The sequence below is a fragment of the Drosophila busckii genome, chromosome 3L (genome assembly GCF_011750605.1).
Source record: "Drosophila busckii strain San Diego stock center, stock number 13000-0081.31 chromosome 3L, ASM1175060v1, whole genome shotgun sequence".
NCBI lineage: Eukaryota > Metazoa > Arthropoda > Insecta > Diptera > Drosophilidae > Drosophila > Drosophila busckii.
The window spans coordinates 13,713,086-13,739,946 of record NC_046606.1 but is presented as its reverse complement, the minus strand read 5'-3'; the positions used below and the strand labels follow the sequence as shown (position 1 = coordinate 13,739,946).

At 39.7% G+C, this 26,861-nt stretch overlaps 2 protein-coding genes across 2 annotated transcripts; both read right to left on the bottom strand.

The window, feature by feature from the left end:
* Positions 1 to 315: 315 nt before the first annotated feature.
* Positions 316 to 2,132, bottom strand: LOC108598523 (protein phosphatase PTC7 homolog). Its single transcript, XM_017985204.2, has one exon. The coding sequence runs from the start codon at positions 1,868 to 1,870 to the stop codon at positions 938 to 940; it is 933 nt and encodes a 310-aa protein (XP_017840693.2). The 5' UTR covers positions 1,871 to 2,132; the 3' UTR covers positions 316 to 937.
* A 22,363-nt stretch (positions 2,133 to 24,495) lies between these two features.
* On the bottom strand, positions 24,496 to 26,262 carry LOC108598062. Its single transcript, XM_033293695.1, has one exon. The coding sequence runs from the start codon at positions 26,260 to 26,262 to the stop codon at positions 24,496 to 24,498; it is 1,767 nt and encodes a 588-aa protein (XP_033149586.1).
* Positions 26,263 to 26,861: the final 599 nt, after the last annotated feature.

Sequence of the window (26,861 nt, the reverse complement as noted above, 5' to 3'; positions counted from 1 at the left end):
GCGCAATATAATAATATATAAAATAATATTTATTTTAAATATATATTATTATGTTATCTTATAACACATTACCTATCATTTTTTCATAGATAGGGCTTAGCAATGTGTTTAAGGCGCAATGAGCTAAAAATACAATATTGTGATCAAGATAGTCAGTCCTCTGCACTCTGAATAAAAACATAAACAATAGACGTATGTATGTGTATGTGTATAAACATATATTAGAATAGTTTATATAATCGATCATTGAATACTCAAAGATTGTAATGTTTTTCTTTTGAAATCCATTAGAAATATTTAAATAATTTTACACAGTTAAGTTTCAATGCAAATTTTTTATTGGATCGCAATATCAGTGAATACATTTGACTAACAACTTTTGGACAGTCGCCTGAATTAATTTTCAGTTCAGTAAATTGCAAAGCGCTTGCATTATGACTACATGCTGTAGTTATTGTTATTTGGGTACTTAGTGTATAATTATGTATGCACGTGTGTGTGTGTATATATTGCTTCTCGCATTTTGTTGTTGATTAGAACTCGTTAACCGATGCCATTGACGACACCGATCATTTCGGCTGATAACTTTCGTTTACAAAGCACTTCTACTTATACATAATATAATATAATATACATATGCATACATATCTATACATATGAATGAAGTTTAAGGCATTGCATTCGTTTGAAATGGGTTTTTATCGCTTTGGGCTTTGCATATCTACGGTCGCTCACCAGGACGCTTTAGTTTGTTTGTATACATAAATGTAGTGTATGTGTTTGTTTTGTTACTAACAATTGAAGTATCTTTCTCAATCTCAACACGCTGCTTAACTTAGACACACCTACCGAACAATCGCACTCCTAAAAACTAAACGAGTACAGGCTACAAACTAATTACATTTAAAACTAAATGGGGATGGGGAAACTCGATGCTTCACATCGCCACAGTCGCGAGTACCACAGTTATGTCGTCGGGCTTGCCGCCACGAGCCTGAATATTGTTGCGTCGGGCGCTGATGGCGAAAGGCGACAAAAATTCGCTATTGAGAGATAGGGTGCGAGCCATCAGGGCCAGCGTATTAGCTGTCATTTGCAGTTTAACGGGATCACGTTCTCCCTCAACATCGCGCAGCACCTGTAGCATAAGATCCTCGGGCACATTGTCAAAGACGCCGTCGGTGGCAATGAGAATTACGTCACCTTCCTTCACCTGAAAACTCATGGTGTCTGCCGACTCGGGACTGTCACTTAGCACATTGTGTTGTCCAGGCGGGGGCAGTGACAGTTGGAAGGGTGTGTTGAAGTAGTGCTGCTGCTCCTCCGATTTGTGCACAATCTCACCCTGCCGCACTACAATAAAACCGCTGTCTCCGATATTCGCCGTATGCACCATGCTCGTCTCTCGATTCAGTATGAGCACGCAGGCAGTGCTGCTGCCAAGTATGGGCTTCTTTTGCTCCATTAGCTCGCAGTAGCTGTAGGCAAGCAGGTTGACGGGTCGCTGAGGATTGAAGTGGGCACATTGCACGAGGCGCTCACATGTGCGCATGAGGAACGATGAGAACTCGCCAGGATCAATGCCATAGCTGCGCCAACCACCGACGCCATCGGCCACGCCCATTACGTCGGCCGTCTCAGTAGAGGCCTTGAACCAGGAGTCTTCGCCATACTTGCCTGGCTTGTACTTGTGCCTCAGGTTGTCCTTTGCAAAGCCACACACCACCGAGACAAATCGTGGCCGAGATCTAGTTGAGTTTGGCTTGGCAGCACCTTTGGTTGTCGCACCAGTCGCCGAGTCTAGCAACGTTGAGAAACTGTTTCGAAACGCCCGGGATATTAAACGCGAGGTCCAATTTAGCGTATGCATCTTCGCAACGCAAATACCCTTCAGAACGCGTGGTTGTGGTCGGATGCTCGTTATTCACACATATGTATAGATATCGATTTTACAACGATTGGGTCAAGTGTCGCTCGCGAAGTCTGGTTCTGTTGTGTTTTTTTGGTATAATGATCTGCCCTAAACTGGTTACGGGCCACTAAATTAAAAAATATTCGCCCTAATTAAATAAAAATACAACTACGACAGAGTTATGTGATTGTGATACACTTTTTTCTACGTCAAAGTCACAAGGGGTTTTCGCTTAGAGATGGTACCGTGAGATTTTATATTTTTAACAACAACAGCGACAACTCTAGTTTTGAATCTAGTGTTGCAAAATTGTTGATAAGCAAATTTGTACATTTTACCAGTAAATATACCAATAATACTATAATCACAACATACAAAAACCGTTGAGCTTAATCTTTAAAATTATAAAGAAAGATATAAACAAACCGAAATATACATATATTTTTAAGAGCGATGAAGCTTTTTGTATGATTACGCACGACTAAATAAAATAATTTATTTAAAATTACTTTTGTAATTTTTAAACAACGATTGTAGACATACTTCGGGTGCAGGCGATATCTATCGATGAATTGTATATTGATATTTAGCCAGCTCTAAAAAATAAACAATGTAAAAACAATTGTTATTCAAATATTTTGTTTACACATATTTTAATAACAATTGTTTTTACTTACACGATTTTGCTGCCGCAATAGGTTCCATTTATTGTATTCAAAATAGAATATGGTCTTTTAGAATGCATTTAATAAAGTCCAAACGAATATGACCGTTAGTCAAGCTGCTGCTGAAAGAAGTCCCCCAAATCAATTCTACAACTCTTTGCTGTTCCTGCAGCCTATATTGAGCTCGGACTCTGGCGCTCAGACATCAAGGAATGTAAGTTTTTCAGCAATTCAAAGGTTTATCTGTAGTTATCTGAAGTATTTATTTATATACAGATTTAAGCGAAGAGTCTGAAGCTAGCATGTCACCGTTCGTCTCTAAATTTGAAGAAAGTTATGAATTTAATAAGCGCTCAAGTTCGTCAGAATCATCATTGCCCATTAGCCAATCAGCTCCAACGAAACGAAGTAAGCTTGATGAAACAAATGTTCCCCACTCTGCATTAATAGAGCACGCCTGTGATTATTTGGTTAACACGAAGAATGAAGACGAGTTTGAGCTCTGGGGTAGATCCATTGCAGCCACTTTGCGTAACTATCCAGATACAACCGTTGTGCGCTGTGCGCTAAGTCGAAGATGAATAAGATTAAGGGCATTTACATGCAACATTAGTTAGTTACCACCGTAGCTGCTCGCGACTAAATAAGCAAAGCAAATAGCCAACAAATAACAAATATAATTTTCACGCATACTTTTTTGCTTGTATTTCGATGGCTGCTCAAAAACCAAATGACGCATCGAAGTACATCAACAATTTTATTAGTGATCTAAGCCAAATAAAATAATATTATGATCTTGTAAGCGATATGCATTTAAAAGGCATGATTAAAATTATTTATAGATATTTATACACTTAGTCATTTAAAAATTGGAGAAGAGTATATTAATATATTATATATAAGCAGACAGACTCTACTGAGAGAAATCGAAATTTGAAGTAGGATAAGAGGGGAGTACTATTTGATCTATAAGTATAAGTGTATATCAAAGTTTTCTGCATCCAAAATTAGTTTCACGTTTGTGCTTTAAATTTTTTATAGACTCTTAGCAGACTTAGTATGTTTGTGGACTGCCAAAACTTTTGTAATAAAATGCCACAGCTAAACAATGTGCTTTAAGTTGTTGCCACTATTATGCCAAGTGGGGTTGTTGCTGTGTGGCAAAGCCAAAGTTCAAGTTAATTTAAGCTGACCGCAAGTAGAAACTAGTCACAATGTCGGTTTTGGGCAGCTCTTGATGCATTTGCCGCAACAATATTATTATTGCTTGTTAATTGTTGCAAATAGTTATTGTTGCCACGCATCGCAAGCTGTTGACTGTTGCTGCAAAACTTTTAACTAGGAAGTTTACAAGTTTGCCTCGTGTCAGGTGCCTCATTAAACTTAAGCGCCAGACAACTTGAATATTGCATAATTTAATGCAGCTGCTATAATAATTACAAACAAATCTTCTTGATAGTAAAAGTTTAGCTTCGGCTTGTAATTGTATTATTAAACTTTGATTGACTTTAAGCCGGCTGTTGTTAAGTGATGCATTTAAAATTAGTTTGCCGTTGGCAAATTGCTTTAAGCTCAAGCTGGCCACAAGCGACAGTTGTAAATTGACATGTAGGCTTACTTTGTAAATGAAAAATGTTTTTATCAAGGCAATTGGCAACATGTGTGCAACATGTCGTTTGCTTCGATCTAACATAAATTATGCGGCTATGTATGTGTTATCTTCAAGGACTTGCTGTGAATGCTGACAGGCGTTAAGCAAATGTTAGGTATACGCATGGCTTGGCACCGGAAACGGATATACAATTTTAGTAATTTTCGTGAGTGAGCAGCAAAAGGAAATTGCCAAAAATAGCCAAGCGAAACAACAACAACAAGAACAACACTAAATTGAAGCTAAGCAGTTGCTTAGCATTATGGTTGTTGTTGCTGTGTGTTTTGTATTTGTTTTTATTGGCGTGAAAAATGTAATAATGGATTTTCTTTTGCCCATGTGTGCTTTTGGCACTAGCCTAAGCATTTTGTCCTTGCCTGCTTTCTCGTTATTGGCCTGTCCACTTTATGTGCAGTGTGGATCCAACTTTCTTGCTTTTTATATGTTTCGACTTGATGAAGTTATGTATAGTATGTGTGGCAGCTTTTAGACTGGGCCTTTGTGCCTGATCCAAAATGTTGCATACTTTCCTTTTAGGGCGCACTTTTTGCGGCTGAGCTTTTAGCAATATCTTGGTAGTGCATTTGGAAGTCAGCTATGGCAAGTTTATGATGTGCTTGGCCATTTCATTTGCTTTTGTCCTTGTTAAGCGCGTGTGAAAAGGCGCCTAGGGCTAAGGTCATGACCAAAAACTGTCTGCACGAGTCACTACAAGCAATTTCGTTTATTGCAAAAGCACTAAACTTTGCTTTTGGCATCGAGCCTGTCCCCCATTAACTCACTGGTTTTTTTTATTTACTTTTCACTTGCAACCGAAAAAAAAATTCCATATTGCCTTTGGCATAAAATTTGACGCAAACACTTTGGCAAACGCCAGGATTTTTAGGTTTTGCTTTTTATATTTTTTTTTTGCTGCAGCAGTTGATCCGCGTTTGATTTTTGTTTTCTATGCTTCGATTTTTTAGTTTTGCATTTTTCACTTAGCACTTTGCTTGATGTGGCTCTACGTGCATTGAGTTATAAAATCGAATTTATTGCAGTTGAGTAAATCGTTGTGGCGACAAAGTGCCACAGGGATGGGGAGCAGCGTTGCAACTTTAGTTTTTGGCAAATTTTTACATTTTTCGCTAACCCCATTCGCATTTAATTTGCAGGCTTTGTTTTCGTTTTGTTGATGATGGTTATTGGTTAGATCCGCTGAGCAGCGGGCCAAAACGATAGTGTTAGATCGCGGAACGCCCCTCCACACATTAACTTATATTTTAAATGTTATGTCCAGCAGTTGGCAATCGCTTCGCTGTGGTCCCTGATTGTTGTGCCCACAAAAAGTTTTTCGAGTGCTCCAACATCTCCTCCAGCCCCTGCTGCTGTTGCTAGTTTGCTTTATTAATTTGTTTGCCATGGGCCCCACGCTGTGCTTCATTGTTGGAACCCTCTTCAATGTGCGCCTGGCACCAGGCACACGTGCAATGAGTAGCAACGAGTCTGTCCTACTCTTATGATCCTGGCAGCTGCTTTTGTTGGCATGGTTTTTTTTTTTTTTTTGTTTTTTCGTAAACAATTATACGGTTCTTATACCCTGTAAAAGTTCAACAAGCAGTATCTATTTATGAAATTCAACTAGATGACTGCTTTGTTCTTAGATTTAAACAAACTTTGAGATGCGTTTTCTATTATAGCTCAAGTACCAAAATATTATTAAATTAATGTTAATGATTAGCAGGGCATTATCTAGCGGAATTTCATAAAGAGAGCGTATAATGTATTTTCAATAGAATCATTGCTATCAATTAGCAGCCCTACTTGGGCTCACTATTTCCGGGGGAACCTCGTGCGCCCAGTAATCAATTGCTTTATCTGCTTTGCTTTCACTATTGCCACTTAATCCGTTTTGTGGTGTGTTAGCGTAAGTGTGTGTGTGCTTAGACAAGCATGTTAATTGAGTTAGTTTTGCTCGTATCCATTTAACGCGTACGTGTTGATGATTAGTCTTGCTGAAAATATAACAAAATCTAGCGAAATATATTTTTATTTGCTATATAGCATGTAATAAACACCCAAGCAGGGATATTAAATTAAATATATGTAGCAAATTATATAGCATAATAAAAATACGATTTTTTATTGCTTCTACTTAAGCGACAACTGCTGAGAACGAGCGCACTTGCGACACACGAGTGCTGCCAATATATGGAGAGCGAATGAAACACTTGACAACAAGCAAACAAATATGACAGACACTTGTCGCACAGTGGCATTGGTAAGCAATATCATAGATAACACTGTCTAGGGGGAATCGATGGGAGTTATGGTGTCAAGTTGACAGACATTGGCAGCCAAGGAGTGGTCGAAGTCGAAGTAGAAAGCATTTTAGAAATTGACTTGCACAATATAGAAATGCTTAAAGACGTTTTGTTAGTGTTAGTTGGTAACTTGCTTGAAATGGCTAGAATTTAATTTTGTCTATGCTCTTAAGCTGTTTGACAACTAATGCATTTTGCAATTTGAAGGCCCACGGCATTTAAAATCAAAGCAAGTCCATAATACGGTTAAGCTATTAAAATTCCTATTAGTAGAGCAGCTCAAGTGCAAAATGGCTGTCGTTAAAACTAATTAAACGTATTTAATTGCATTTAAAGAGGCACGTGCAAATTGCAAACAATTTTAATTGCCACACATACTCAGACGCACACAAATACACAAACCCATACATATAAAAGAGCCCAGCGCACTCTAATTAGAGAATACAGAACTACAGTAAGTATAGGAAGAGAGAGAGAGTTTAAAGGAGAAGGAGCGAGAAGAATTAAGTGCTGGACAGCTGTGGAATGTAGAACTGTAGAATATGTAGGGACACGTGACATGGCAACCAAAAAAGGAGTCGCGCAGCAAGTCAATAAAAAGCCAAATGGCCATAAGAAATGGTCGCCATAGGAACTGGGTGGTCTGGTCTGGTCTGGCCTGGCGAATGGCAGCCGAACGACAAACGCAGGACACATTCAGACTTAATGTGCGTTAAAAGCCACTAGGACATTGAAGGACAAAACGCACGAAGCGCATACTGCGGGCAAATTGCTTTAAAAGGAAATATTTAAAACCAAAACTTTTCGGTCACGCGGACAGCGGGACAGCCAAGCCAGCCAGCCAGCCAGGTCAGGCCAGGCAAGGCAACGCAAGCTATTGTTGTGAAATTAAATTCCAACTAGTGGCAGGACTAGTCCGCAGGTGAGTGCCTGCGTGCAGGACAAAAGACTTGAAGGGCCAAAGCAGCTTTTGTTATTTTTACACTTCATTGCTGTGGAATTTACTTTGTTGCCTTGGCATTGTTTTCCCAACTTGGGTTGCCGCAAGCGCCAGTCCAAGCGTAAAGATAAAACTTGTGTATTTCTGCTTGCTACGACTTTTCTGCAACTTTGGCTATTTCGATCCTAAGTATATATCCAGTGTGTGTGTCTGTGTGCGTGAGCGTGCGTATTACTTTCATAATATTGTCGCCGCAATGAAAACTTGTTTAAATGCCAGTGAGTTCTTCCACAGAGACACACGCTCGGGCCACATTTTAATAATTTGAAAGAAGCTGAACTTAAATATATACGAGTCACCCTAACAGCTATTGACATAATGTTCAGGGGGCGTGACAACGACTCGATAAGGTCATCAGAAGTTTGTTGACATGCTAGCCTGGCAGGCTGCTGCTGGCTGCTGTGAGTTTCCTTCTTTTCTTATTTGCTTTCAACTTTTTATTTTTATTGAATTTGCACCTTGATAAACATTTTAGCACACTGCCTGACGACGCGCAGCCAGCCAGGGCATGGCTGATGATGAGCTTGTTGTTCAGCGTTCTGACAACGTTCGACTTACGGAGGAGTCTCTGCTGCCGCCGTGCAGAAGCTAAAAGTCGAAAGCTGCGCTGCGCTGTGCTGGGCTGGGCGTGGGTGAGTCTCTTATATTATTGTATTTATTTTGACAGGCGAAACGTATTATGGTTATTATGCTGCATATGCTACCTAATTTAGTGTGGTGCCAAGTTTCTTAGAATTTGTTTTAGCCTTAAACAGATTTATGCATGAGCTTAAAGTTTCTTTCGATTTTTGTTTTTGGCGCATATGGCGCTTGAAGCGAGTTTAGCTAAACTATCAAGTTGACAAGCTGCAGTCAATGCGACTGGCAACGTGGCGTATACGTGATGTGGACAAATGTAGCCAGGCGCTGATTTTTTAGCACATACTTGTCTTTTGAGGGCGTGTGTGTGACTCTCTCTCTCCGTCTCTCTCTTGCTCTCCGACTGTATCGCATTGCAGACAGCAGCAATTTCATTTGAAATTTAATGCCAACTTTGAAAGGCGCTGCGTGACTCGCATACACAAGAGACTCCGCCAGCTTGCAGGCATTAAAGCCAAGCCGCTGTGCATGCCTGCCACACTTAAAGTTGCCGCTAATTAAAAAGCGGCACAGACATGGCGCGAATTCTGACAGCTTTAAGCGCGTTGCAAGGCGTCAGGCTGTCAACAAAATAGTTGCGCCAAGCTGCTGAACGCAATTGTTTAGAGACAGAGAGAGAGAGAGCGAGCGCGTGTGCTGCATATCAAATTGTAGCCTTCAGCTAACGAGGCAGGCCAAATGAGCAATGCGGACAGGCTGCCAAGGCCGGCGTGTATGTCTGTCTGTGTGTGTGCGTTGTCGCCCACATGTGACTTGTCAAATTAAAGCACACTAACAAGCAAAAGCAAAGGCTGCCGCTGATGTTGATGCTTGTGCCTGGACTTGTAGTTTTGATGTATAGTCCGGGAAGTGTTGGAGGGCGGTCGATTTGCATGGTTGATTACAAAACTGCAGAGTTGAAATGGTGGACATCAATCACAACGCAACGAGTTTGCTCATCAATCTTGACTAAGCTGCGCAACGGTGCGTATGCGTAATGTGTAAAGCAGTCTGCGCTTCGCTCGCGCTTTCTACGAAACGACGAGGCGTAACTGAGTAATTAATCAGCTGTGCAAGCTCAAAAACAATGCTACTAATCGCTTGCAAATGGCTTCTACCCATAAGGCTGATTAAATTAATGCCTGCATAATTGGGGAGTTAGGCGTATCAATCAGCGCAAGGTAGACAGACACACACACACACATACGTAGGACTACATACGAGAATCTGTGCTAGGCAGTCGAAATGAAACGAAAATTCCGGCTATAATTGAAAGAGCCTGGCAGGAAATGTGGTCAGGCATGTTCACAAGCAGAACTAGAGAACAAAGCACAGCAAGTCTGCTCTGGCGCCGCAATGTATGCAGCACAAAAGTCAGACTTTTTTCTATTCTCCATTTCCCTTCTTTTTTTTTTTTTCGTTAGCTGCAGGAAGTGTCAACGAGCCATAGGAAGGGATTGTGACAGCTATGAGCACAGCGAGCGCATTAGCTTTAGGTTCAGTGTAGATATGCAGCAAGTTGCAGACTAATTTTCTTTTCCCACTTGCCGCAGGCGGCATCTCGAATAATGCATATCAGCTGCAGCAACGCAATTGAAATGCAGGCAGGCAGCCAAGCAGCCAGGCTGACAGTCTGACAGGCATTTGTTTCTGTTGCACTAAACATATGCAAAGTTTACTTTGGTGTTGCATGTGGCATGTTTAGTAGTTCATTATGTGGGCAAATTAAATTTACTACCAGCAGCATTGCCACACAGCTTGCCACAACACACACATGCACATGCACATGCACACAAACGACATTTCAATGCCGTTGCGCACAATTTAAGCGTGCGCCTCGACGACTTTTACTGCAGTTGCTGCCACAGAGTAGTGTTGCACAGATGTACTCGTAAATTGATTTAAGTGCTTGTCCACTGCATGCTAACGTACTATAAACTGCTGCTGTCCTGCCCGTAATGTCAGCTGCTGTTGCTTGTGCTGCTGCTGTTTAAATCTTTTAACAAGCTCAATTTTGTTGCTTATAAAATTTGCTCGTAAAATGGTTTATAGTATGTCCGGCCATGAGCGACGCCGGTCAAAAGCGGAATAGAGACTGTAGCAACTTCATTGCATTGACTCGTAGCTGAAGCTGCAGTAGTCTAATCACATTTTGTTTTAGGGAGCAACGGATACGTATACGTAATTGGTTTACGACAATTGACTGGCAGCTGAGACTGATGTTGCTTTTAAGCAATGCCAGACTAAACGGAATAAAAGTGCACAGTAAAAGAATGAGCTTTAATTGTGAGCAGCTTTACTTAATTTAAACTGCAATAGTTGGGGATTTTGTATTTTAAAAATTAGAGATTTCTCAAGCTAATGCTAACAAGTGGCGCATTTAAAGCGCAATTGTAACTAAAATTAAATTATATATAAAAGTCGTAATGCTTGTTTTAAGCCCATTTTTCTCAGTGCATACGAACATTTATATCTGTGCTTACATTTGAAAAGGGAACAGCCAACATTTCTCTTTTAAAGAGTTGTATTTGGCTCAGCTTGTGCCAATTCCCAAATACAATTCCCCAGAGACTACACATTAGAACTAAGATTTAACTGTACCCTAAACACACATGCACAGCTGTGCTTTGTGTGTTGTCTGAGTGTGTGTGCTCGCTTTTGGCTCTGAGTATGGCAATAAAGTACGTTCCATAATGTTGTCCTTGACACTGTGCGCTCTGCTAGGAGCGCGCGCTACACTTGAAACTTGTCTTCTGGTCACGGCTCAAGAATTTCTCTGTTGTATATTGTCACTCTGTGTCTATGGCATACAAACAGTTACAACAAACAGTTACAACAAACACTTACGCCTTTACGTTGCCTTTCGTCGTAAAGTTTTGCGCTGTGTGTGCGCTTGACGCTGGGCGAATGATTTAAAACTTTTCTTGTTATTTTCATCTTTAACAAGTTTTTTTCTCGCTGCCTGCCATTGTGTTTGTGTATCTGTGTGTGTGTAGATAGAGAGAACTACTATGTTTGTTACTCGGGGGTACTATTTGAGCGGCCAAAGTTGTAGGCAACAAATTAATTTAATGTCAGACTCAAGGCACAAAATCTTGTCGGCTTGTGGCTTTGGTTCTTGGGTTAAGGGCAGCCAACAGTCTCAGGCATTTTGCGTTATTGTATTTTACGCTTGCTTTAGTGAACTGCCGCTGACATAAATTCATTTAAGTCAACTAGCAGGCAATAAGAAACTTTTGTGCCAGGCTTTAATTTAACAACCAACATGTGGTTACAGTTTGATATACAGCCTAAGCCACAATAAAGTGTTGAGATTAACAACAACATGCGGCTTGTCTTTCGATTAGAATTGTTTATTAATAATGCATGTGAGCTGTTAAAGTTAAGTGAAATTTATCGACAAGGTGGGCGTCTGCTCCAAGGTAATGGGTATAATGCGCTCCTGTTAATTAAATTATATATGCCACATCAGTGGGCCATTATGTAAAATTCCATTTGCATGCAATGTAAAAACAATAAATTTACATAGCTTGCAATTATTTTTAAAAGCTAACAAATTAAGGCACTGTTTCTGTTGTTGCGCTTTAAAAAGCAAATTTCACATGACTCATGGAAAAATAAACACTGTTGCCATGCTGGTCAACGTGCTTACATACATTATGTACCTATATACATATATATGCTGGCTTCTCTCTATATATGCAGCACACATTGAGTTGGCAACAAACTGAAGCTGCTGACCGCACTCACATTTGCTGAGCATTACAAGCATTTAAGAGCACTAGCATATCCACAGCTCGGTCGGAGCGGGGCTCCTTTGACCTCAACAACGTTTTATAATTGCACTTGTCGGCATTTGTTTTACAGTGAACTGACTTCCTTGCTGCTTGCTGCCTGCTGCCTGCCAAGCTTTCAAGTTGAGAATGGCATTATATAAATTGTATATTTTTATTGTTGTTGTTGTTGCCCATAAAGAAATAAAAACTTTACATTTTATACATTTCGTATTTATGTGTGTGCCAGAAGTAAATCGTTTGTTGCCCTATAAATTGCAGCTGACCCTGCCAGACAATATAAATGCTTTATCTGTGTATGTGTGTGTTGTGTGTGCGCAATACTATATAAATATAAGTCAAACAGAGACTTTAGTTCGTCTTTAAGGCAGAAGCAGTAACATATAATAGTTTATATTATATTAGATTGTATATAATATATAAATAATTATGTGCTGCTTACCAGTGGCTCTCAAACTGTCAAGTACAATCCACTGCTAAGCAATCAATGCTTGTTGTTAGCTGCTGCACTCAAATTGCTCGAAATGTTGTGTGTTGCGGTGGCTGTGAGCTGTGAGGCTGGGGCCTGCATATTTTAACAAACTTTCGTCTCACAGCTTGGCTGTCTAGACATTTGCATGTGAATTTTTATTCAAATCAAAAGTAATTTCGTCCCACTTTGTGGAATGAATCCATTCAACAAGCAGCCAAAAGTGTTGCCAACAGCTCGAATCAGGGATACGCTTGCTTTTTGGCATAGACTACGAACTTGGTTTATTTAACTGAAATGCTGCCATACAAGTTAATGCCCTAAATGTGCTCAAATCGTTACAGCATTTTGCTTTGTTTCAGTTTCAGTTTATTTTATTTCTGTTCCGTTGGGGCTGGCAATTGAAATACATATATATGCGTTGGGTGTGCATAAATATTGCATGAACTATGACATAAGCCTTTTGGCTTTTGGTTTAGCTTAATGTAAAAAGGTATTAATGTTGGAATTTAAAAACATCACAGCACACGCCCGCACACATTTGCGAACTGGCAATCAAATGTAAATATTTTATAACAAAATACGCATATAAATGTATGCGTAACAGTCAACACGAAATCCTTTTTTGACGCCAGGCAACCCTGTTGAGTTGTTTGCTCTCAGCTTTTGTTTGTTCTGCTGTTGAGTTGTTTTTAAAGCGCTGAGTTTGCTGCTGCTGCTGCTGCTGCTGACAGCTTAAAGCATGCGGGTTGCTTAGCTGACATAGAGACACATGCTAACGGTTATTTAATACCTCACAAAAGACGTTTTATGTCAAAATGCCAGCGCTTTATATACGACGTCTCGATTTCGTGTCAACGTTCAACGCCGAAGGTAGTTCAGGTAATTTCCGTGCGATGTACGGCGGCGGCGACGGAAGCGGAAATTTTAGCAGCCATTTTGTCGTTGCAGCCCAATGACATTTTATTTATGTGCGCTCATAATTCAACTGTAAATGTCACGCACACACATACAGACACACACCACCACCACACACACGCACATGCAGTGAAACCGACACATTAGCTGCGTTGTCGCCGCGACAAGCAAGTGCTGCTAGTTTCCGTTTCCGGCGCAAAGTTGGCAGTCAGCCTTGCAAAATTAACAACAATGGCGGTGATAAAAACGCCAGCTCATTGTATGTGTGTGCGTGCGTGTGTGCGTGTGTACATGTGTGTGGCTTTTGTGGCTTAAGTAGCAAAATGTGCTTTTGCCAGCGCCGACGCTCGTTTCCGTCGCTTTGCTTCGCGTCGCGTCGCAACGCGTTGCTGCTGCTGCCAGCTTCCATTTAGTTGCTGATTTTCTTACACTTTTTAAGCTTTGCCCCTCAACGCTAGTTTGCCGACATTTTACGCCCCCGTTTCGCCGCTGCTTTCATTTCTTTCGCTGCTTTTTCTTGCTTCTTTTTCCGCTAGTTTTGCGCGCTTTTGTACGTGCCCAGTGCATTTGGCTGACTTACGAGCATGTGTGCGGCTTGCCATTATGTTAGGTACCAGGGGGAGCAGTTGCAGGCAACAATTCTTAGTTTGGGGGTGAGCAAAAATGTACGCTAAGGATTTATGTAGTCTTGGCGTGCACTTACGACCCGCCCTGGGCCAATTGAAATGTCACGTTGTGCAATGAATGCAAACGTAATGATGCGGTTAATGCTATGTGCCAGCTGCGAAACTGTATACGCTTGGGTAACGGTACAATTGTTCACACAGCTTGAGAATTATTAATTTAAATGTACGTACTTGGCTTGGTAATTTATTTCTGCTAATCAATTTGCTGCGAGAAGTCTGTTAAATGCACTAACATAACAGCGCGACAACATAACATTAACAGCCCAAGTTAACATAAATCGTTGCCAAGCATATGCGTCTATTACATTTATCATGCGCGTTCGAATAAATTGCAAAATTAATTAGCTGCATGCACAATATTTGACGGAAATCAAATAAAATGCAAATCTAATGGATATCTGGTTAAAAATATATGAGCAGTTTTCCGGCATTGTCGTTTATGGTTTTTGCATTTGAAATGTCAACAAAACAAAACCTTGTCATGTTCATTCATAAATTTGATTTTATTTTCGTTGTGGCATTTTTGTTGCTGTACGCTTGGCATTTGGTAAACTGGCAAACTGGTTTTTGTGTTAGTTGCAAATAATTCATGTGCACTCATGTGCATTGAAAGCATTTCCAAATGTCAATACGTCAATGTTTTATTTCCTGGTCGAACACAACAGTTTTAAATTTAGTGTAAGCATTTAAAGCCAAATCGAGTGGCATGCAACCACATACGCTCAGAACTAACCTGTTCCACAGCTTTGACTACAACTATTTGCATCTTCACTTTCAGTTTCGTTGCAAAGAATCTTTGTCTTATCTTATTGCGTTGCATGCGCTCAAAACTTTGGCACTCAAACTTGTTTTTGGTCGCAAGGTGAGGCTTGTGGTACGTGTTGCTTGCCGCATATGGAACTTAATATCATGGCAAAGTTAAGAGCAGCGCTTAAAGGGCCACAAACAATGGCTTAAGTGCTTGACAACTGCTTACTGGAGAGACATTTTGTTGACCTGCTAGCAGCACAAGCAGAGTGATGAATATGACGTGCGCATATCATAAATATGTATTCGAAGTATACACACATAAATGAAGTGGGCGGGGGTGGGTGTGTGTGTGTGTTTGTATAAGGTTTTGACAGGCGTAGCTTAACATGGAAAACAATCAAATGCCAGGCTGAGGCTTAGGCGTACATGCAAAACCAACACGCTAGACAAGACACAGCGACTCACACACACATGGGATGCTGACAAAGGCTCGCCTGAGCAATTGCTATTCATCTATATGCCGTAAGGCGCTTTTGATAGCGTGTGTGTGTCTGTTTGTGTGTGGTTTGCCACAGGGCGTATACGTAATATGAGCGCTGGCGAACACTTTTGTTCAACATGACAAAGACATGACAGCAAAGCGACTGCTACAACAACAATCCAACAGAATATTTTGCGCTTTTTGTAATGCTTTTAATGCTTGCGCAAAATTGCGCTTGGATTGATTTATGACAAAGCATTAGTGCCACAGTGGACTTCAGAAATCAATAGACGAAGCCCAAAGGTCATGGCTCTAGTGTGGTCCAGCCACAAGCAAGTTGGAGTGGCACGCTTAAAGAATTGATTAAGATTGAGCCGCACGCTGGGACAACGTTTGCTTGGGCAACTTGTCATCCAAAGCAGCCATCAATAACACTTTGCTTCTGGATTTGCATTTTAAGCGAAAATGTTAAGAGTTGTGCTCAAGCGAAAGTTTTGCTTTTAGCAAAAAATTGCTGTTGTGCTTGGTTTTTGTTGTTGTTGTTCTTCTTCTTCACATTTGCATAAGGAAAACTTGTTAATAATGGCAACTAAGTTGCCTGTTTATACAACTCAAACACACACACACACACACAGCTGCCGACAGCAACTTTGCTTTGGCTTAGACAAACTTTTTGATTGAGTTCCTGTCAGACATTGCCATTTTGGCAAAGGTGTTTGCCAGCTAAGCTGCTGTTTTATTTCACACTCATTAGTTGGGCTTTGCTGTTAGCAAAGTTTAAGCTCACAAGCTCATTCATAATTAGCGTCATGTAAATTGAATTTTTGTTCGCCGCACTGCCTTTTTTTTTTGCTTTCTGCTTGTTATAAAAATTTATGCAAATGACAGTTGAGCTGTAAGTTAGTCGTCATGCGAATTTGCAAGCTTAATTAGTCCAGAATTTCATTTTGTGTTTGCCAAAGGCGCTGAAAAGTATGCTGCATAATTTATATAATTTTTGGTCATTCTTTTGGGGCCACACGCTAACAAATGCAAATAAATGCATGTTTTATCAAGACCCGAGCCCTGACAAAACCAAAAACTTTGCTCATGATTTCGTATGCAAAATGCCGCAAAAACTTTTGTTTTTGGCTTTAACGCATTTTCAACTTTTGTCTGTTGGCCACATGAACGTGGCAGCAACTGAGAAATGGCTAAAAACTAGAAACTTGCTTCAACTGCAACTGCAGCACAATATTTAAGTTTCCCAACTTGGGCAAGAAATATGAGCTTGGCTTGGGCTAATATAGAATCATTTAGTGTGCTCAATTTAGCTAGACCATACAGAAATTCTTGAAATATATGAAACCATTTACACTTATTAAACTTCATATGAGCTCAAATGCAATAATTTACTTTTAAACTTAAAAATAATTTAATTTATTTGAACGAGTAATGTTCGCATGAGTGCTGTTGAGCACTGACTGACTAATAGTAGAATAGAAATTACATGCATAAAATTACGAACGTCATGGTTGATCTATCAAGTCTAAAGTATTTAAAAGTTGTGTTATCGCCAACATATACTTGTAATTGCGTTAAGGACGTGGCGTTGTGGGCTTAAGTATGCATCAACGATTTGCTTCTCAATAATACAAACGTGCTGGCAAAGTATAATGTTTATTACTTTTGTTAATTACAGAATGACTTAAGTCTTTAATCAGAGCCTGACTTACTGTAAGCCCATAGCCAAGGCTTTGATTACACGCACAAAACGTTCTAGTTCTTATAATGTAAGTATATCCTTAAGAAATACTAGCTGCAGCTAATGATAATTTCAAGGAAGTCTGTTTGCGTAGTTTGTACTTCCCGCAAGGTGAATTTAAGCTAATTATGCTGATTGGAGAGCATCGATTGCTGCAACTGGAGCTCGAAAAGAAATTATAATGAGCACGTATGCTAACCCGCAGCCTTATAGCAACTGAATAAACTTGTTAGCAGCGTGTCGACATGTGGCAACACTATTATGCATTAGAGTTTCGCTCAAAAGTGCGCAACAAAATATTGATTCAACCACAAGAGCAACAACAACTGTTGATGTAATTTTGTTATGTAACAACATGCGTGTGGCAAACGTGCAGTTGATAATTTGTACATTTACCCCATTGGCAATGAGCTAATTTACATATCGAGCTCTGGCACTGATTTGCAGCTGAGGCAATTTGTGGCATGTTGCGGCTATGGCTCTATGGCAAGTGCTGTTTTAGCTGCAGAGCTCTCGTGTGTGCTGTCAGCCGCAACGATTGTTCGATAATGGCACAAAATTGGTTGGAGCTTAAAAGCAATTGTTAATTTTCTATGCCGCTTTGCCCCAGCGGTCGCTCTGCTATGTTGATCGACTTAAAATCTGCGCTCAATTTCAAAAATCGGATTACTTTCATTCATGTAAAATGCAAATGCTGGTCAGTCGGAAAACAGCAAGCGCTAGCACTAGAACAAGTTCAACTAATGGAAAAGCTAAAGCCAACAAGCAATTTCAAATAAATCTGCTACTCTTTTACTACTACTATTACTACGCTTAGAATTAGTGCCGTTACTACTACTGCAAACATTATTTCTACTACTTCAAACTTCTCTTTACTGCTCTACGCTTTGCTGCAAAATCAAATTAAATTGAATTTCCCTTAGGAATTGCTGTCTGTTGACGCCAGAAGTTCTGCAGCTTAAGTAAATGTCATAAAACGCGGATTTAAATTGCAATCAGCATTGTCAGTTTTAAAGATAAAATGATGCACGTAAATGTCAATTATGTGGGTGTTACTAACGCTTGGATGTCTCTCTGTCTGTCTGCTGCATGTTTGTCTGGCATTGATTGAATTGCGCTCAGCAGCAGCAGCAGCTAAAACAAAAACTAAACCCACACAAATCGACGCTGACAGCATTTAAATCCTGTCAGCGACAACGTAGTACGACGTCAGTTGGCATGCTGCAAGGTAATCCTTTAACAAAATGTTTGATTTATGTCAGTGGCAAGCTCGGGCTCTGTGGCAAAGTTTGCTGAAAATATCAATATTTTTGTTAAAGCTTATTCAAAAAGATTTTATAAGTATTTAATTGATTTCGATGCGCAGCTTAATTTGCTGTGCTTTGAAGTGTAGCTTAGTAAATAAATAGATTAATGCGACTGATATAAGCTATACCCTGTAAAACTTATATAAATAAAGCATTTCCATTAAATATACATGATTAATAATTGCATAAGTGATCAATTATATAAATAGTCTTATTAAAAACAAATTGTTGCATTTTTGGCAGCCAGTTCAGGCAATATGACATTTTCAATTTGCATTTTGGGGCATTAACAATGTTGACTCAGTTAAACGCGCTTTTAATTAAATTTCTGCCCTGTGCTCAGCATCAAATATAGATCATACTTGTTAATACTTGTGCAAATATAACTGCTTACGTGGCTAAAATTCAGCATAATATTATAAAAAGCAAGCTGATTTTCAAGGACGAATATCTGTAGCTAATGCCGCTGCCAACAGGCGATTATAAATTACAAATTAATGTGTCAGCCTTTGGACTTTCAATTGTCGCAACTCTCTTTGTATTCATATGGTTTGAAACTAAAGTGAACCAAAACAAAGAGTAATTCAATAATATGAATATGCAGGTTCAAAGGAAATCGCTTTATGTGATAGAGCCTATCAGTAATTTTGATTAATTAACGCTTGAATGCGAAAAGAACAAAGCCTGACAGCTTAATTGATTTATTTTCTTCGAATGCAACTATTTTATATAAGCATGTATCACTTTTCAAAAATATATCAGTCTACGATTGCACTGATCACTGCAATAATTTCAAAAATATTTTAAACTAATGTATAATTTATAAACATGCAATGTTCAAAGCTAATTGCATTTTTAATTATAATACTTACAAGTGTTCAGCTCGCTGCTAGTCAAGTTCGATTTAGAAAGTTTGACAACTTTGAAAAATGTAAATTAAAAATCTTGGGTCGTGGCATTGTGGGTTTAAATATAATTGTTAAACTGCATCAAATACCTGTTACCAATGTATCTGTAAGTAAGACAATAATTTATTTTTAAATGTGGAACAATTTTTTACTGAGCTCTATTTAGCTTTAGTTAAATGTGAGCATGTGGCGCAAGTACAATACATTTCAGCCCTTTATGTACAACACTACAGTAGATATTTGTGACTATATGGCCAAGCGCAAAACAAACTTGTCATTTATTAAATTATTTATGGATGAAGTGAAACAGGGCACAAACATGAACCATACATGTCCATTTGATGTAAGTATAATCTAACGCTCTCAATAATAAGAATTGTAAGCATATATTTTTGTTTAATTGTCAGCATCATTTAGTTATCAACAACTTGGTATTCCATGAGAGTTTCTTTAGAATCTTACCAGTTCCATCGGGACAGTATAGATTTTGTATGAAAGCTGCTGCTTACAACGATTGGAAAGCGGACATAAATATGAATGTTGTTGTTGATGAAAATTCTAATAAAAAGAGTTTGGGTTGATTGATACAAATAATATAAAATTATTGTTTTGACTCTCTGGCTAAAGTGTATATACAAGTTAGTTGCATCTGACTTTAGCCTCACGCATGTTCACAGCTTAAAATTCAGATGAGGTCAATAATCAATTAAAAAGCAATTGTTGTTTTAATTAATTTTTAACGCAAGCAGCTTTAGTTAATCTTAATTGATTTGCTCATTTATAAACTATAATGAAAAATTCATTTACAACCATGTTACACAACTACTGTTAAGTTTTGCATTGTTTTATTGTTAAATTTAATGATGGCACGTAAACTTGCTTTGACGCTATTCGCGCTGTTGCTTACTGAAGGAGTCACAGACACATCCACCAGGTTTGTTAATCTGCAGTGCGAAAGCTTTGATCCTGCCTTTGATACCTTTGAAGAATGCAAGCTAAAGCTACTGGGTCGTGGCATAGTCGGATTAACGGTTCATGTCAAATTGCTGCAAGTGCCGGTGAATAATATAAGCGTAAGTAACTTTATTCCTTCCTTTTTTTTTGCATGCTATATAAACTACACTCGAATGCAGGTTAACTTGAGCTTATGGCGCAGACAAAATTCCTTTCGTCCGTTTTTGTACAACGAGTCGTTTGACTTTTGCACATTTATGGGCAGAAGCAATAGAAGATTGTCATTAGCAAAACTATTTTTTGGCTCCCTGACGGGCCATACAAATATAAATCACACGTGCCCCTATGATGTGAGTATGGCAAAAATTTCAATATTTGCAATTTAATTATGCATAGAGTTGTTTAATTACAGCATGACATAATTGTTAGCCGATTTGTGTTAAAGGATGAGTTTCTAAGTGCGTTGCCCATTCCGCTGGGAGAGTATAAATTTGTATTGCAAGTAGGTGCCTATAATAAATGGAAAGCGCGTGTTAATATATTTATAAATCGCATGGAAATGTGGAGAAATTACACAAGGTCAGGCTAAGGTCATGGCTTATACTTACAGTTTATAAATGTTGTCCAATGCACAATTCCAACTAAATAAAAATATTTTGAAAGTCATGTGTTAAATAACATTTAGTATTTATATTATTTATTTAATGCTTTACGCGTGTACTTTATACCTTTCTCATTTAATGTCTAGAGGGTATAGCAAAATTAATGTTCAGCAATTTAATTTTATTCATATGACTATCGATTTACCATTTACAAATTTTGAATTTTAAATCATTTCATTTTAGCTATGGCGGCTAAGCAACGCGTATATATATTTTTTATAATCGCAGTTATAGAACTCTGTGCAGCACTCACTAAGCTTACAAATGTTAAATGTGAGGCATTCGATCCACCGTTTGCCACCTTCAAGCAATGTAAATTAAAGGTGGTGGGGCGTGGCGTTGTGGCTGGTTATGTAAATGTAAAATTGTTCAAGTTGCCTGTGAATAATATAACTGTAAGTATAAACAAAAAGCCATCCAACAAAAGTTATATATCCAAGTCATACTACAGATAAATCTAAGCTTATGGCGCAAGTACAGTGGCTATCGCCCATTCATGTACAACTCAACAGTGGACTTTTGCCATTTTATGGCACAACGCAAGAGGCAAAACTGTCCTTTGCTACACAGTTTTCTATTGACGCTATTACTGAAGCACTTGCCAATATAAATCACTCTTGCCCCTATAATGTGAGTACCAATATATAATATAAATATATTTGTGCTTAAAATAATAAATACTTTGCAGCATGATATTATTGTAAATCGCTTGATTTTTGAGGATCACTATCTGCGGCTCATGCCACTGCCATCCGGTGAATATAAATTCAAGTTAATGGTGGCTGCCTATAATGATTGGAAAGCCAACGTGGAAGTGTTTATATTTCGCAATGAAGAGAACAAAATAAAAAGTTAGTTTACCAAATGGGTTTTCATTTATTTTGCGCAATTATTTAAACATTAGGTTTTTGTACTTTGCTGCAGCAAGTTCACCCAGCAGAGCACTGAATGCCAGCAGCAAGCCAGATCCGCAACGCGCGACTGCTTGAAGCTCTTCTGGTCAGCTGGGTATATCAGATTGCCCTAACCAAGTGCTGGAGCGTCGACTGTTTCATTGTATATCAGTCCATTAGGCGGCTTCTCAACATCAACAACGAGGACATCAGCAAATGAGGACCAGCGTGCTAGCCATGACTCCAAGCACTAACAACTGCAGATCGAAGGCATGCACGATGCCTCTTGGGCTGTCCTAGCATGGCCGAATAGTTGCGCTTCTAAGTCCAGCTGAGCTGACTGCGCTGATACATAGATAGAGCCTTGTACATATAACAGGGACTATGCAGATGAATACGCTGATAGTTTTATAACTAATTGAACAAGCTTGCATTTGAAGGCAAATACTTTCAGCTCTATACCGGAAATAGCTGTAACTGATGCGCACCCAAGCTTAAAACCAAATCCAGAAACTTGAGCTGTGTTGCCACTGCCGCAACAGTTTGCTAAAAACATAGACTTCATACCTTTTTTGTTGATGCCTACAGGGTATAGCTCAATTAACTTAAACAGCTATTTTTAATTCCAATATTATCGAGATGCCATTTAAATTCAATAAATGCAAGCAATATTGATTGATATTGATTTCATTCTAGCTATGGCGGTTAAGCAGCACGTATATATTTTTGTCATACTCGTTACTATCGAGCTCTCTGCCGCATTAACAAAGTTTACAAATTTCAAATGTGAGGCTTTTGATCCACCGTTTGCCATCTTCAAGGAATGCAGACTTAGGCTGGTGGGACGTGGCGTTGTGGCTGCTTATCTGAATGTGAAATTGTTTAAGTTGCCAGTAAATAATGTTACTGTAAGTATAAAGAACAAGCCAATGCTTGTGCTCAAATGAATGTTTTATTTCCAAGTCGTATTACAGGTAAATCTCAGCTTATGGCGCAAGTACAGTGGCTATCGCCCATTCATGTACAACTTAACATTGGACTTTTGCCATTTTATGGCACAACGCAAGAGAAAACTATCCTTTGCTACATTTGAGTTGACTACTAGTTGTATTTCAATAAATTACAAGCGCTACCATATTAATATAATATTTAAAAATATTGTTACTAAATTAAACAGCTATTAAATTTTGTAAATCGGCTTGATTTTTGAGGATTCACTATCTGCGGCTGTTTCCACTGCCATCCGGTGAATATAAATTTAAGTTAATGGTGGCTGCCTATAATGATTGGAAAGCCAACGTGGAAATGTTTATAAATCACAATGAAGAGAACAAATTAAAAAGTTAGTTAGTTTGCCCAATGATTTAAACATTTGTGTTTTGCATTTTGCAATAGCAAAAAGCTTTTCTGGTCAGCTAGGTATTGATTTGACCAAGTGACATCCTGCAGTCCCGAGCCGACAACATTGTGTATCAAGTCAATGAAGTGGCTCGTCAAATATGAAATTCGCCTGTATAGGGAGTGACATCAATAAATGAGGACCAGCGCGCTTACCATGACTCCAAGCACAAAAAACTGCAGATTGGCCAGACGTGCGCTGCAATCATGGCCGAGATGATGCACTCGTTAAACACTTCGTAAGTCCAGCTGAGCTGTCTGAGCAGCGCAAAAAAGACTTTAAGAGATGCCGAGCTCGAGCCACCATCTGTGATTGAAGAGCAGCAGATAGATCTCTGCAACGCCAGACGCAGCTCTCCTGTGCGCGCGTCCTTGTACACCAGAGAGTATGCAGCGCGTTGATCAGGCAATGTAACCACTGCGTTTGATGGTAACAACTGATGCGCTGCCAGGCTTAAAACTAAATTCAGCTGTTCTGCCATTTGCGATAATTGATAAGGAAATGCGATGTGATCAACTGCTGCAGCAACAGTGTGCTAAAAATATTTAGTACATTTAGTATTTATTTAATGCTTTATGTGTGTACTTTGTACCTAGAGGGGTGTCTTTTAATGATAACAGTCAACCAAAAATCATATATAGCCTTTTGCATTTTAGATTTTTTAAGTGCAGCATTAAATCATTTCATTCTAACTATGGCGACTAAGCAACTCGTATATATTTTTGTAATAGTCGCAGTTATTGAGCTCTGTCAGGCAGTTACAAAGCTTACAAACGTTAAATGTGAGGCATTTGATCCACCGTTTGCCATCTTCAAGGAATGCAGACTTAGGGTGGTGGGGCGTGGCGTTGTGGCTGCTTATGTGAATGTGAAATTGTTTAAGTTGCCAGTAAATAATATTACTGTAAGTATAAAGCACAAGCCATCAAATGAATGTTTTATTTCCAAGTCATATAACAGATAAATCTGAGCTTATGGCGCAAGTACAGTGGCTATCGCCTATTTATGTACAACTCAACATTGGACTTTTGCCACTTTATGGGACAACGCAAGAAAAAACTATCCTTTGCTACAATTTTCTATGACGCTTAGTGAGCGTTTGCCAATATAAATCAACTTGTCCCTTAATGTGAGTAAAATATATAAATATAACATATTCACCTGCATGAACATAAACACTTTGCAGCATGATATTATTATAAATCGCATGATTTTTGAGGATTACTATCTACGGCTCATGCCACTGCCAACGGGAGAGTATAAATTCAAGTTAGTGGTGGCTGCCTATAATGATTGGAAAGCCAACGTGGAGCTGTTTATGTATCGCAATGAACAAAATTAAAAGTTAGTCTACTGAATGATTTTTCTTTTATTTGCGCAATTATTTAAACATTAGTGCTTTGTATTTTGCTGCAGCAAGTTCTACTAGCAGAGCACAAAGAGCCAGCAGCAAGCCGGCAGCCAAGACTAACCAAATGTAGACCAGATCCGCAACGCTCGACTGCTTGAAGCTCTTCTGGTCAGGTGGGTACATTTGATTGCCTTGACCTAGTGCATTTAGCTGACGCAGCGACTGTTGCAGCCAGACATCCTGCAGACCCGAGCCGAGCACATTGTGAATCATACGATTAAGCGGCTCCTCAAATATGGAATTCGTCTGCATGGGCAGTGACATCAACAAATGAAGACCAAATACCAAATCCGGATAGCGGCAGGCAACGGGCTTTTCAAACAATTCCTGCTGCTTGGCCACCACATACCAATCTGCATCGTCTATAGAGAAAGCCTCTGTGCCGTTGATATAACGACGACGCGCATAATACTCTTCGGTGCTTAAATATTGTATTTTGGGCTTTATAGGATCGATGCGTGAGGTTTTGGGAAATTTGTTGAGATAGAAGCGCTCACTCTGATCGAAGTAGATGCTCATGTGCGAGTCACGCAGCAGCGTAAAGTTGTTAATGGCCGGCAGCGTGGGCCGTTTGGTCAGCAGCGTTTGCAGATGCGCGCCGAAAATTGTGCTCACCATGACTCCAAGCACAAACAGCTGCAGATTGGCCAGGCGTGCGCTGCAGCTGAAGCGGGCACGCATGCTGTTAGGCTGTCCCAGCATGGCCGAGAAGATGCGTTCGTTAAACAGCACGTAAGTCCAGCTGAACTGTCTGCGCTGCAGCAAAAACCCAAGGCAGGCGTCCAGTAGCGTAAAAACGCTATAAGAGATGCCGAGTGCGAGCCACCATTTGTGATTGAACAGCAGCAGATAGATATCTGCAACGGGCATGCTTCGTGGGCAGGGCAGCACCACAAACCATTTGTGCAGTGCATAGGGGTAGCTAAAGACGCCCTCTGCGCTGACTCTCTCAAAGCCGCACATGCACATGGGCAGATCCAGGATGCCATTGAGGGTCATGTTGCGCATATGTATGACGGAGTAGTGCTTGCCCATTTGCAGTGGCCAAGGCCATTCCAATGTTATGTTGTAAAGCAGCGCAAGTTCCTCAATCAGTTTGGACACGCGCCCCGTCAGGCGCAGCTTTCCTGTGCGCACGTCCTTGTACACCAACGACTCGGCAGCGCGCTGATCCGGCAAAGTAACCAGCTTAACACGCTGATAGTTCTTAATCTGTTTGAACAAGCTTGAGCCAGGTGGCAACAACTGCCAGCTCTCGGCTGCAAATGGCTGCAGTTGATACAATTGATGCGCTGGCAGACTTAAAACCAAATGCAGAAACTTGAGCTGTGTCGCCATTTGCGATATATGGCCTAACAAATGCGCTGTGTTCAACTGATTGGTGTCCTGCAACAACAGCAGCAGTCTTACCTGCCGCATATTCAACAGCTGCTGATCCAGAGCCTGCCAGAGCTGCATGTCCAGTGCCTGCTGCCCAGTTAGACAAACTAGCGCCAGCATTTCTTGACTGTGCCTGCTGCGCAAATTAAAATGCGACTGCTCTGTAAGCCTCAGCATTGGCCACTCCATGGCCAGTTGTTCCATTTGGCTGCACTGCAGCGCTTGTGAATGTGTTAGCAGCAACAATGTCTCGAAACGCTGCTGCTTGTAGCAACGTTGCAGTATTTGTACAAGACTGGAATCGCAGCTAACTAAGCTGAGCAGCAGCAACAGCAGCAGCTGTAGCGCACGCCACATATTGCAAGCTTCTATTTCGTAGCACACATATGTGTCCGGGCCGTATCTTTCATATACCAACTAATTAATGTTTGGTTGTAAACTACTGCAAGTGGTGCTAATGGCTTCAAGGTTCATTAGCAGCTGCCACTTAGAGTAAATGCTTTGATACAATCAGAACATTTATTTAGACAATCAAAGCATTTAACAAATCCAACTCATACACTTAATACTTTAATTTGTACTATTAGCATGGGCGTAGCCAGCGCAGCTCAACCGCAAATAGGTGATGAAAGTGTCAGTCAAAACGCTGGAAAATTATGATAGCTAAAGTGCAGGGTGCTTAAAATAAAAATTGTAAAAGTTCTTTACAACAAATTTAACTTTTACATTGAAGATGAATTTTACTTTAGCATTTTATTTATTTTTGACATTATTGTATACAAAATAATCGCTTTATAATAATTAATTGGCAGACAGCAAACGGACACCGAACCCCTTTGGTTGCTGACGTTCGAAAGAAACAACCTTTGGTTGTTGGTTATGGCACTAAGCCGATAGCTATAAGCCCATAGCTGTAAGCCCATATTTCAGGTGTTGCAGGGTGTCAAATGTGTTTG

Coding starts and splice junctions, on each gene's coding strand:
- LOC108598062 (XM_033293695.1), bottom strand. CDS start 26,262: ATGTGGCGTGCGCTACAGCTGCTGCTGTTGCTGCTGCTCAGCTTAGTT.
- LOC108598523 (XM_017985204.2), bottom strand. CDS start 1,870: ATGCATACGCTAAATTGGACCTCGCGTTTAATATCCCGGGCGTTTCGA.